Source organism: Mytilus trossulus, chromosome 1, assembly GCF_036588685.1.
Source record: "Mytilus trossulus isolate FHL-02 chromosome 1, PNRI_Mtr1.1.1.hap1, whole genome shotgun sequence".
NCBI lineage: Eukaryota > Metazoa > Mollusca > Bivalvia > Mytilida > Mytilidae > Mytilus > Mytilus trossulus.
Genome location: NC_086373.1, coordinates 24,029,825 through 24,042,843, shown reverse-complemented (window position 1 = coordinate 24,042,843; position 13,019 = coordinate 24,029,825). Strand labels below are relative to the sequence as shown.

At 30.9% G+C, this 13,019-nt stretch overlaps 1 protein-coding gene across 14 annotated transcripts in view; it reads left to right on the top strand.

Moving 5' to 3' along the window:
* Positions 1 to 586: 586 nt before the first annotated feature.
* Positions 587 to 13,019, top strand: part of LOC134719498 (ubiquitin-like modifier-activating enzyme 1) — a 29,540-nt gene continuing 17,107 nt past the window's right edge. For 2 of the 14 annotated variants that reach the window (XM_063582490.1, XM_063582512.1), the window contains exons 1-12: positions 995 to 1,131; positions 1,226 to 1,327; positions 2,189 to 2,218; positions 4,099 to 4,119; positions 5,738 to 5,802; positions 6,411 to 6,579; positions 6,831 to 6,965; positions 8,321 to 8,427; positions 9,243 to 9,333; positions 10,117 to 10,249; positions 10,666 to 10,763; positions 11,253 to 11,399. In XM_063582490.1, the coding sequence (XP_063438560.1) occupies positions 1,226 to 1,327; positions 2,189 to 2,218; positions 4,099 to 4,119; positions 5,738 to 5,802; positions 6,411 to 6,579; positions 6,831 to 6,965; positions 8,321 to 8,427; positions 9,243 to 9,333; positions 10,117 to 10,249; positions 10,666 to 10,763; positions 11,253 to 11,399 (1,098 nt within the window). In that variant the 5' untranslated portion in view covers positions 995 to 1,131. Of the gene's footprint in view, positions 841 to 994; positions 1,132 to 1,225; positions 1,328 to 2,188; positions 2,219 to 4,098; positions 4,120 to 5,480; positions 5,617 to 5,737; positions 5,803 to 6,410; positions 6,580 to 6,830; positions 6,966 to 8,320; positions 8,428 to 9,242; positions 9,334 to 10,116; positions 10,250 to 10,665; positions 10,764 to 11,252; positions 11,400 to 13,019 lie in introns of those variants that run through there. The other 12 variants (XM_063582499.1, XM_063582505.1, XM_063582539.1 and 9 more) reach the window with 12 other exon arrangements.

Here is a 13,019-nt window from a genome sequence, read left to right as displayed (position 1 = left end):
TTAGCTGCATTCATATAGGACATATATTCGGAAAATTGACATTTCCCACAGAGGTATACAACCGAGTAATAAAAATATGAAGAATTGAATGAAGTTAATTTGGTAATCCCAGATTTATTCGCATGGATAATACCAACATTATCAATTAACCCAAAGCTCATATAGTCTACTGTCCTTGTCTTTTTCTGGGGTTTTTTTTTCTGTTTTTTTTCTGTTGATTTTCTGGTTTTTTTTTAAGCAAATGATAATATTAATATGGAAATTTTATTTCAATTAATAGTTATTTTTATTGTACTTATTCATTAAAACAAGAAGATTTATAATTTTTATATTAGGCCGGTTCTTGCGAATCTTAGTAAATTACATAAAATTAAAATGAAGAGTTTTAATTTTGCAACAGTTTAATATCCCGTCGCAATAATGAAACCATTGCAATAACCTGGCGTTAATTTTGATGAAAAGTTGAAACTGTTTGAGAAGCAAACACCTTGAATTTACGTTATTCGTGGTGTTGACACGTGTAGGTCCTTGTTTTACTTTCGTTTTCTCCTTTGGCCTCAAATTTGCATATTTCCCAGAATTCCCGGGGAGTGACATAGAAACAGGAAGTACTTTGTATGTCAGAAATATTATTGGAAATCACCGTAATCGTTGACTCATTTCTTTTGATAGTGTCTTTGTTCGAGACTTTTCGATAGCAATTTTCATATTGTTATTTATTTAAAATCCAACTTAGAAGACTTATAATTCATTGTGTAGAAGAAAATCTGTCAAATATCATCAAAACTGAAGAAAGCCGCTCAAGCAAGTCGGATGTTCATGTTGTGAACCCACTTGTTGGTTTGTTCATATATTATTATATAATCTCCATTCAAGATTGATTTTCATACTGTTTTATTGTACATAGTTGTAACATTTTTTTTCTTTCTAGAATCATGTCATTTTAAATTATGAAACTTGGCCTGTCAAAAAAAATATTTTGGGTGTTAACTGAGGTAAAGGCCCGAGTGATCGTTCTTCCGCACGTGTAGGCTTCCGTAACCTCCGCCATTTTTGTGGCGCTGAAACTCGTCTGCAACTCTAAAACCATCTTAGTTCCTTTAGAATTCCATTAAATTTAGATTTAGACAGGTATTTCAGTTGAAGTAAAGACCAAATTGTCTAAAAAATCCTTGATTTATGCTTGAAATTACTCTGCAGTTGTATTTTCTTTGTGTTTTACCAGATGTCCAGTTGCACGGATTCTGAGGGTCCTCCTGCCAAGAAACAGAGACAAAATAACACAGAACATAATAGTGAAAATTCCGCTTCAAATTCTGCAAAAGAAGTGAGTATATTTGAAAAGACGCAAAATAGCTCTCCTGTAAATATGCATGGATCAATAATTTCCAGAATGTGAGCGAGATTTTTTTTTATATTTCACTTTTAGAGACCACTTTAAAAAAACTTGATAGAGATCATTTAAAGGGATGACAACTAATTTTCAACATAGGATTTTATGCATGTGCACAGAATACTTAAAATGTTATAATGTTTTAAGCTAGTGTATCTGTGTGTTGGATTTACCATGCATTAATTTTGTAATAGCACCATACAGTGATACACAAATTTTGAGTTCAGCAACTTCAAAAGTTTTACTCTGACTTACATGAACAGAACCTCATTTTTGAAGTTGTGAGCCTATTGTCAGTATTAACCATATATAAACAATCTCTTAGTCTGAAACTGAAAATTGGGAAGACAGTTCATTGAGTTGCAAACACACTTGATTTTGGTGAATTTTACTTGGTTGAATTGATACAAACATTTGAAGATGGAGCCTTTGATTTTCAGTGCATTGCAATTGGTGGATCCAAATTGGGGAAGAGGGGTGTTCTCTTGAATGGAACTCTACTCCGCTTTTAACCTTTTATTTTTTAAAATATGAACATTTTATGATGTTGCAAAAGTTAAAACACCCTGGCAAAATGTAGTGCCTGCAGTGCAACATGTAGAATATAGAACACTTTTAACTTTGCATGTCCTTTACAGCTCATTGTTTAGGCCAACACAAATTTACCTGTTTCCTGCCTACTTCAGAAAAAATAGTAGTAGATAGGTACATGTAAAAAAAATATTTTTAGTCCCTACCAAAGAACAAATGAAGAAGTAGTAGAATGTTATGATTGAATCTTATTTTTGTTGATAGGGATTTACAATGGGATCAAAGCCAGTAAAGGTACTTTTGCCCTATATATCACTGCAGCACTGGCATGTCAGACTGGGTGTCAAAATGGAAAAAAAAAACTTTTATCTTTGTTTTCTGTACATGTTTTCTTCAAAATCTTTTTTTGAACATTCGGCATTTACATTTTGTACCCATCCAGCTTCTGTATTTAGTGTGCTTCTTTGGTGTTTGTCCTCATGAGAACTGTATTTTAAAAACAACAAAGTAACTTAACATTTCCAGGTCCTAGTCTGAATCAGAAATTCTAACATTTTCACATGTAAAAAAAATGTAGGGATACTAATACAACAGGGGTGTAAACTATTTGTGTAAACATTTATCATTCAGAAAATAGATGAACAGGATGATTTATACATTATGTTACTACAGATGCCTTATGTTACAAATTTTCCATCTGTCTTATTGCAGTTTTCAGTGACCTCATTTTCTGGGTTCAACAAATGCTTATAATAAAACTATAGAATTTTGTTGAATTTCTAACTTTTAATGAGTAATAAGAAAAAAGTTACATGACCATACAGTCTTTGATGATTGAAATGTACAGCTTCATCTGACTATACAGCTGTATGCAGTGACTGTATGAATTACTCGGGGTTTCTCAAGAGTTGAGTCAACTTGTAACAATAAATGAAATGTACATTATCGGTAATTCAGTGTAGACAATTGGTTTCATTCACACAGACAGCAGTAACCACTTCAGATATATCAAATAATCTTTTAGTTTTAATAAGTTTGTGACATTTAGTTTTGAGCTTGAAATCTTGCACAAATTGTCCATGTTCTTATTTGTTGTTTGATTGCACTGAATGTTGTTTTGTTGTTGCTGGAATTGCATCATATTGTATGTGCTGAGATTATGATACTATGTAGTATATTGTTAAAGTAAAAAAAAAATCCGTTCAAAATTATGGTGGTTAGGTACGCGTAGTTTTCATGTGTTATGAAAAAAAAAAGTGAAATTGGTAAAAGACTCACTGCTTGCTAAAAATATTTGCTTAGACTGACACAATTGTATGGGGTATAAAATTATAAAATATAAGCCAATGAGATGTTGGTGCTGAATATTTGTAATTACATACAGTTTTGTTTATATTCTTGATTTATAGTGAAAAAAAATAATGATAAATGATTTAGCATATAATCATATACTTTACCATGTTTACTAAACATATTTTTATGCCCCACCTACGAAAGTAGAGGGGCATTATGTTTTCTGGTCTGTGCATCCTTCCGTCCGTTTATCCTTCCGTCTGTCCGTCCGTTCGTTCGTTCAAGTTTAAGTTTTTGGTCAAGTTAGTTTATGATGAAGTTGAAGTCCAATCAACTTCAAACTTAGTACAAATGTTCACTATGTTTACTGTCATTATTGTAATTGTATATTATGTTATTTTGCTATAGCATTATGTTTGCTTCTGCAATAAAATATATTCATATTCGATATGATCTTTCTAATTTAATTGCCAAATTAGACTTTTGAACCCAATTTCACGGTCCACTGAACATAGAAAATGATAGTGCAAGTTTCAGGTTAAAGTTTTTGGTCAAGGTAGTTTTTGGTTTAGTTGAAGTCCAATCAACTTGAAACTTTGTACACATGTTCCTTAGGTTATGATCTTTCTAATTTAAATGCCAAATTATATTTTTTATCCCAATTTCACGGTTCACTGAACATAGAAAATGATAATGGGAGTGGGGCATCCGTGTACTATGGACACATTCTTGATGTACATGTGTTTGATTTACAAACCAGGAATAACTTTGTTGTAGGGCAAGCAACTTTCTTGGTTGTCTAAAATTGAAAATGTACATGACCTTGGGAAGTTACTTGTACATAAAAAGTATTTTAATTTATGAATATTTTCAAATTTTAGAATTCAAATAGCCCCAAAAAGGTAAGATACTAATCTGCTTGCCTGTAGTTGGATAAAAGGCCAGTCACAGCTATTTACACTAAAAACTTCACACAATATAACTAAGTACTCTTGATTCCCTCACTTTTTGTCTCTTTCTAAACTCACTGTGATAAATACCATTGCAAAGTTTTCTGTGTGAAAGAGCTATTTTAATGTTCATTTGATCCTTCATTAAGAAAACAAAACTATTATCCTTTATTGACTTATTTTTATTAAGCAGACCTTTTTAAGGATAACCACTGCTTGTATGGTGATATGTTGCTTGTTATTCTAGAGGTCTGTTTAACAGTGTCTGAAATTTGGGCAATTTATAGCTTCTTTACAATGGCATGTTTGAAAAAATGTTGGTTGCAAAATTTGCTGGCAAGCATTATAATTAAAAATGCACCTTAATTGAAGTATTAAAATGCTTGTCTCAGCCAAAAGTCCCCAAGAATAGCTGCTGGTGAATGGTGATAAATGCATAAAATTTTTGATAGGATGAAAAAACATATTTAAACACAAATGGTTTCTTGAAAAACAAGCATTTGCTTATTTGTTACACAAGGGCTTTAACTGCTTTTGAATTCTTTTTGCATATTTCAGGCAATTCACATGCATAAGTATTTAGTACTGTAAACAATGATAAAGATTGTAAAGATTTAAAAAAATGCTGGACTCCTCAAAATATATCTATTTGCTTTTTTATGCTAAGAAAAGAAAAACCTACTTGATTCTAGTTGCCTTCCAATCTTTCAATTCTTGGCAGTGACACAAAACTTTATCCTAAATTTCTGATGGACTAAAGTTCTACTGTAAACATGGCAAATTCAGAAATTAATGCGAGGTTTTTATTATTGCGAAAAATGTGACAGAGTTGTAATCACAATAATTTAAACTGTCATTTTGAAATATTTTATATGAAATAAACAGATTTTCCCCTGAAAATCATCAAAATTGAAATCGCATTTCAGTCTAAAATGACAAAATCGCAATAATAAATGCATGCAATAATTTCTGAATTTACAGTAATTGTTTTGATTTGTACGTTGCTGCCATTACTTTTTAATGTTAATTATAAACATGTTTTAAATCTTTCTTGAGAACTGTAAAGTAACATTTTAATACACCATGTACACCAGATACTTGTGTCATAATAAAATATCTGAACCTGGAAGTTGTTAAATAGATATTAAGACACATTATGAAATTTAAATTTTGATATTGTTTCAGTTTCAATTGGAAGATTTTTCATCAGCAGTTTGTTAAAAAATTATAATGAGGAAATAATGTTTTGTTTTTGGAATTGAGGACTTATATCCTGTGTTTTAATCCCAAATACAAGCTACACATATGTTGCTTCTGTAGTGTTCATTAGTTTTGATAGCAGGCACCTTTATAGTTTCACATTCAACACTGTTTAAGGCTGTTAAATTATAGCAACTGGTAGAAACTAAATAGAACATTAACATTCTGTGTGAAACGATTTGTTAAAAAGTGAGTATAATTCATTACACAATCTGTGATTCACTGGGATCTTCTTTAATTTGAATTATTAATTTATACATAATTATATAGAAAATTGACTTCATTTAAGGAAATTTGATTTTTGTTTTAGGTCAACATGTCACAGAATGGGACGAGTGAAACTGACATTGATGAAAGTCTGTATTCCAGACAGCTGTAAGTAAAAATGTTGAGAATATTAAACTGCCACCCACAGTTATATTTTGCGAGGGTAGAATTTCTTCCTTATAGCTAGATTTGTATTGTCTACATAAAAATTTTAACCAAGTTTAAACATGATATTTTTATAACATTGTGGGTTTTACTATTTATAAGTGTTTTTACTTCCTTGTAATATGGAAAGATGTTATTTTCTTTTTTTAACCCAATTCCTATTCAACATTTTCAATGAAACGATTTGCAGGTTTTTTCACTACCATCTTAGAAATTATTATGATGGAATAAGGTCTTTTCCTCCCTTTTGCTAATGTCAAATTACAAACCTAAAAAAATATATCCTTTTGATTAAAAAAAAAAAAAAAGAAAAAATTGTTAAAATTAATGTTGTTATTTTCAATCAAACACAGAAACCAGGCAAGCCACATGTAGTAAACATCCTGACAGGTTTGAAAGAATATCAAAATATTTGTATACTGGCTTTGAAAATAGTCTGTATAAAGACAGGTGCTTCAACAAATATATTTATAAGACATTTTTGATTGTATATATTGCATGTAAAGGTATTGCCGTAAATATTATTGCACTTTTTTCTACATTTGTTTTAGATATGTACTTGGCCATGAAGCCATGAAAAAGATGGCCAGCTCCAATGTCCTCATTTGTGGAATGAAAGGATTAGGAATAGAGATTGCTAAAAATGTTGTTCTTGCTGGTGTTAAATCTGTTACTATACAGGACACAGAACAAACAACCTGGTATGATTTCAGTTCACAGGTTAGTGTTGATACATGTATATACATTTCTAGAATATATATCAAAATAACTCTCTAAATGTGATTTTATTTATTAAGAGTTTTGAGTTCTTTTTTTCCCCATATTTAAATGCGATAATGAAACTCTGAAATGTTAATGTCAGATGATTAAATGCTATAATGCAACTTTGAAATGTTAATGTCAGACGAAGCATAATGATTAGCTGCAAAACAATGTATAATATATAAATAACAATCTTTTCAATTTTCTAGTTTTTCTTGAGAGAGAAGGACATGGGGAAGAACAGAGCTGCTGCTTCTCTAGATAGACTTTCAGAATTAAATAGTTATGTACCAATTAGTTCCAGCACTGATCCCTTGTCAGAAAGCTTTCTCAAAAGCTTCCAGGTAAACAGATTGTTATTAAATTTGAATTGTATATCAAATTTTCTTGACAAATGGTAGTAAAGTAAATTAATGGGGTCTAACCATTTAAGCAATTTTTCATTGTTTTTGTCGAGCCTTCGACTTTAGTCGAAAAAGCGAGACATAGCGATCCTACTTTCCGTCGGCGGCGGCGTCCACAAATATTTACTCTGTGGTTAAAGTTTTTAAAATTTGAATAACTTTCTTAAACTATACTGGATTTCTACCAAACTTGGACAGAAGCTTGTTTATGATCATAAGATAGTATCCAGAAATGAATTTTGTAAAAATAAAATTCCATTTTTTCAGTATTTTACTTATAAATGGACTTAGTTTTTCTGCTGGGAAACATTACATTCACTCTGTGGTTAAAGTTTTTAAAATTTGAATAACTTTCGTAAACTATCCTGGGTTTGTACCAAACTTGGACAGAAGCTTGTTTATGATCATAAGATAGTATCCAGATGTAAATTTAAAAAAAATAAATTTCCATTTTTTCCGTATTTTACTTATAAATGGACTTAGTTTTTCTGCCGGGAAACATTACATTCACTCTGTGGTTAAAGTTTTTGAAATTTTAATACCTTTCTTAAACTATACTTGATTTCTACCAAACTTGGACAGAAGCTTGTTTATGATCATAAGATAGTATCCAGAAGTAAATTTTTTAAAAATAAATTTCAAATTTTTCCAGTATTTTACTTTTAAATGGACTTAGATTTTCTACCAGGAAACAACACATGCACTTTGTAGTTAAAGTTTGAATTTTTTTAATAACTTTCTTCTTTCCTATACCATTTTGGATTTGTACCAAACTTGGACAGTAGCTTTTTTATGATCAAAAGCTAGTATCGAGAAGGAAATTTTGTTAAAATTTTGTACCTGTGTATCTGTATTTTACTTATAAATGGACTTAGTTTTTCTTCCAGTTAACATTACATACAGTCTGCAGTTAAAGTTTTAAAACATTTATTAGATTCATAAACTATCTTGGATTTTTACCAAACCTGGACAGAAGCTTTTTACGATCAAAAGATAGTATCAACAGGAATAATTTTATTGATTTTTTTCCTCATTTTTGTTGAGCCTGTGATTAACAGCAAAAGTAGGCGAGACACTGGGTTCCGCGGAACCCTTACGAATTTTTCATTTTCTTATTGAACTGTTTCTCCTTTTGATTCAGTATTTATTTAACAGGTTATTTGAAAGGTGTAAGCTGCTTATCAAATCCTTGTTTTAGATGGTAAAGCAACTGCCACAATGGGACACTTTCAAATATGTCATGATGTAAATCATCCCATAAAGTTCTTATAACCAGAAATTGTGTTATATTACAGGTTGTAGTATTGACAAACTCTCCACTTGATGAGCAGATAAAACTTGGTGAATATTGTCATGCAAATGGAATCAAACTGATAGTAGCTGATACGAAAGGTTTATTTGGGTAGGTGAATAGCATATATGTTTATGTCATCCTTGTCTGTCTGTACATCACAACTTTAGGTTACCTCTACCAAATATAATGAAACATATACACAATGCTTATTACCATAATTCACAGATCAAGATTTGGGTGGCATCATTTATACAGTTCTATAGATATGTTCCTTTTTGAATTTTATATGGAAACAGGGGGGGGGGGGGGGGGGTCAGCCGTGTTGGATACTTCATCTATTTATTTGTTACAAAAGCTGTATAGCTATTACCAATTAATATGGACTAGTACCACTTAAGTCAATATTATAAATTTATGGCCCGTCGGGTCTGGGTTGATCATAACAGAAGAAGATGGTGTATAATTGCTAATTAAACAAATATCCAATTGAGTTCAAATAAGTTGATATAAGCAATTTAAAGGGCACAACTGCCTTCAACAATGAGAAAAAAAAACATATAAATGTAGTTGTTGTTTATAAAAGGCCTTGATATGAAAAAATGAGAAACAATTAATCGAGAAAATGAGCAGCCTATTATATGCATGATATATAGCAAAACAATTTATGAAAAAAATCAAATATGACAGACATGAACCAACAACAAGCACTGAAGTACAGGTTACCAACTTAGGACAGGCACATACAAATTTTGGATTATAGTAATAATATTTTGCAGATAAACCAGTGAATAAATATAGTATGCGTCTCCTTGGCTATTGTAGAAGCTTCCCAAAAAACTTCTACTCCATTGAGTTGGCCAACATAATAAGTAGCTTTTGGAAAAAAATGTACACTTTAATACCAATGTTTATATTTTATATAGAGAAGTGTTCTGTGATTTTGGAGAGGGTTTCATGGTAAATGATTCTGATGGAGAACAACCAATCAGCAACATGGTGGCTGCAGTTACAAAGGTACACAATTCAGTGTCATTTTAGGATAAGAAAAAGACAAAAAATATAGTTCTGCTAATTCAAATATAAAAGAATTTGAAGTGTCACCTTTCTTCTAGACTTACTGAACACAACATGTGTTAATTGAAATCCTTGACGGTCTCTAGGTATCATGTTGTTTCTTGTGTGGTACGGTTTATCTTAGAACTTCATGCCTGTGTCAGACAAAAGACTAATAAATAGATTTTGTTTTCTTCTTAACTAAGCACACAACGTTAAGGAGATGGAAAAATTACATAAATCCACATAAAATGACATGTACTCCAGTGGATTGTTTCCTTGTGATTTAGGGCATTAAAAACTAGCTCAGCATGTCAATCTAGTACAAAGCAGGAATAATATTCATATAACATTATTCTGTTCTAAAGGTTAAACAGCCATCCATCATAATAACTATGGTGTGGTTTTGATTGTTGTACCAGATAGCGATGATAAAATTGTAGATTTAAACTAATATTTTACAGAACACAGTAAATACATTTTAAATGCTGCAGAGGCAGCAAAAATTGAAGATAGACTCTCTAATTTTTGTAATAAATTTGTTTAACATTGTTTTAAACAAAGTGTATAGAATATTTGTTCCAACAAGAACAGATATTATGACGATGTTTATTACAACGTTCAACAGGGATCTTTTGTTAGGCAGAACAAATAGGCAACTGAACCTAAACTAATGTAACTTATCATTATTTTATTATTTATGAATACTGAGATGTTCTCTATAATTATAATACATATTTATAGGACAAAGAAGGAGTAGTAACCTGTTTGGATGAATCTCGTCATGGTTATGAGGATGGTGATTATGTTACATTCTCAGAAATTAAAGGAATGACAGAGTTGAATGGATGTGAAGCTCGCAAAATTAAAGTTTTAGGTAACTATCAACATTATTTTCTTACACTCATTCCAGAATTACTGTGATGCCATACATAGATATTGCAGAGAAAATATTCAAGGGCTGAACAAGTCAGTCTAGTTCAAAGCATGGGATATTCAATTATTATTCAATTCATTTACCTGTTATTGTATTGATTATGTATGTAATACTTGCCACTGGCCATCAAGCAGTCATCAGTCAATTATTCAGTTGGTCAGCTTGTATGATTAGAATATCTGTTTAAATTAAATTCTGGTAGCTAAAAACATTTTACCCAATATTGATACTTAAAAAAAAATTAACAATTTACATCCATGTTAATAGCTAATAAGAGAGGTGCATCCAAAAAAAATAATTGTTGATCGTTGATGACTTTAAATAATATCTAAATATATATATTTTCTCCCTAACAGGCCCTTATACATTTAGTATTGGAGACACAACTGGTTTATCCACTTATGAAAGAGGAGGAATTGTTACACAAGTCAAAAAACCAAAAGAAATGAAATTTGTAAGTATTGAGAGATGAATTTTGTATTGCACAATTGACTCTCCCTCTGGTATCTTTCGTCCCTCTCTTGATCACATGCTGACATTTTTTACGAGGGGATATCTATTTGTCAATATGTTCATCTATCATAAATATGTTTCTGGGTGTCTATCATATACTCTTTTAAGATCAGGTGCAAGTTTGCTTGTGTACTGGTAGTAGAAACTAATTTCATTTTGAACATAAATGATTAAATAAAAGTGAAGTTCAATCTTGACAAGTAGCATGAATAATCTGGAATAATGGTCCTTGTAGTATCTTCTTAATAATTGTCCCCTGAGAACAAGTTGAGGAGGACATAGAAAGATTGAGGACTATTAATTGTTTATCAGTTTTAGACATTTCAAATAATTGATAAAATTCAATGAGATGAACAGATGCATTTTCATATATATATAAATTTGATTTATTTAGATGTTATAACTTAAAATATGTTGAAATTTTTTGTAGAAATCAATCAAAAATGCAATGAATGCACCAGAGTTTGTTTTGACGGACTTTGCCAAATTTGATCGACCAGGACAGTTACATATTGCTTTTCAAGCCCTGTCTGAATATGTGAAGTCAAAAGGACAGTTGCCTAAGAGCAGATCTAAAGTAAGTTTCAGTCTGAAAGGAGAGTCTAAGTATATTTAAATGTTTGCTAGGCTTATAAATTTTTCAGACCCGAAAGATACATTTTGAAGAAAAATCGGTGTGTCAGACCAATGTATGATATTAAAGAACTGATTGAAAGATAATCAAATTCTATAATTAATTAGTAAAATGGTAACATCACCAAACATTCTATTAAAGTTGATAAGTTTAATCTGTTATCTAACCTTATCTTTGTTTAAGTTTTTGACTTAAACACATCACACAGTATTGAATATATTGAAGCCACATTGATTTTTGTTACTATTCCAGTCCAACAAAGTTAATCATATGACTGGAAACAATTTTCTATAACCAAGATAAATTATATTTTTGCATTGTTTTATCATGGGCAAAGCCAAAACTAAAAAGAATTGAAAACAATGTTACATTTGTATTTAGATAAGAAAATATACACTTCCAACACTTTTTAGCTTTTTATACGACCGCAAATTTTGAAAAAAAATTTCGTCGTATATTGCTATCACGTTGGCGTCGTCGTCGTCGTCGTCCGAATACTTTTAGTTTTCGCACTCTAACTTTAGTAAAAGTGAATAGAAATCTATGAAATTTTAACACAAGGTTTATGACCATAAAAGGAAGGCTGGTATTGATTTTGGGAGTTTTGGTCCCAACATTTAAGGAATTAGGGGCCAAAAAGGGCCCAAATAAGCATTTTCTTGGTTTTCGCACTATAACTTTAGTTTAAGTTAATAGAAATCTATGAAATTTTGACACAAGGTTTATGACCATAAAAGGAAGGCTGGTATTGATTTTGGGAGTTTTGGTTTCAACAGTTTAGGAATTAGGGGCCAAAAAAGGGCCCAAATAAGCATTATTCTTGGTTTTCGCACAATAACTTTAGTTAAAGTAAACGGAAATCAATGAAATTTAAACACAATGTTTATGACCACAAAAGGAAGGTTGGTATTGATTTTGGGAGTTTCGGTCCCAACAGTTTAGGAATTAGGGGCCAAAAAGGGACCCAAATAAGCATTTTTCTTGGTTTTCGCACCATAGCGTTAATATAAGTAAATAGAAATCTATGAAATTTAAACACAAGGTTTATGACTATAAAAGGAAGGTTGGTATTGATTTTGGGAGTTTTTGGTCCCAACAGTTAAGGAAAAAGGGGCCCAAAGGGTCCAAAATTAAACTTTGTTTGATTTCATCAAAATTGAATAATTTGGGTTCTTTAATTTGCCAAATCTAACTGTGTATGTAGATTCTTAATTTTTGGTCCCGTTTTCAAATTGGTCTACATTAAGGTCCAAAGGGTCCAAAATTAAACTTAGTTTGATTTTAACAAAAATTGAAACCTTTGGGTTCTTTGATATGCTGAATCTAAAAATGTACTTAGATTTTTGATTATTGGCCCAGTTTTCAAGTTGGCCCAAATCGAGGTCCAAAATTAAACATTGTTTGATTTCATCAAAAATTGAATAATTGGGGTTCTTTGATATGCCAAATCTAACTGTGTATGTAGATTCTTAATTTTTGGTCCAGTTTAAAAATTGGTCTAAATTAAAGTGCAAAGGGTCCAAAATAAACTAAATTTGATTTTAACAAAAATTAAATTCTTGG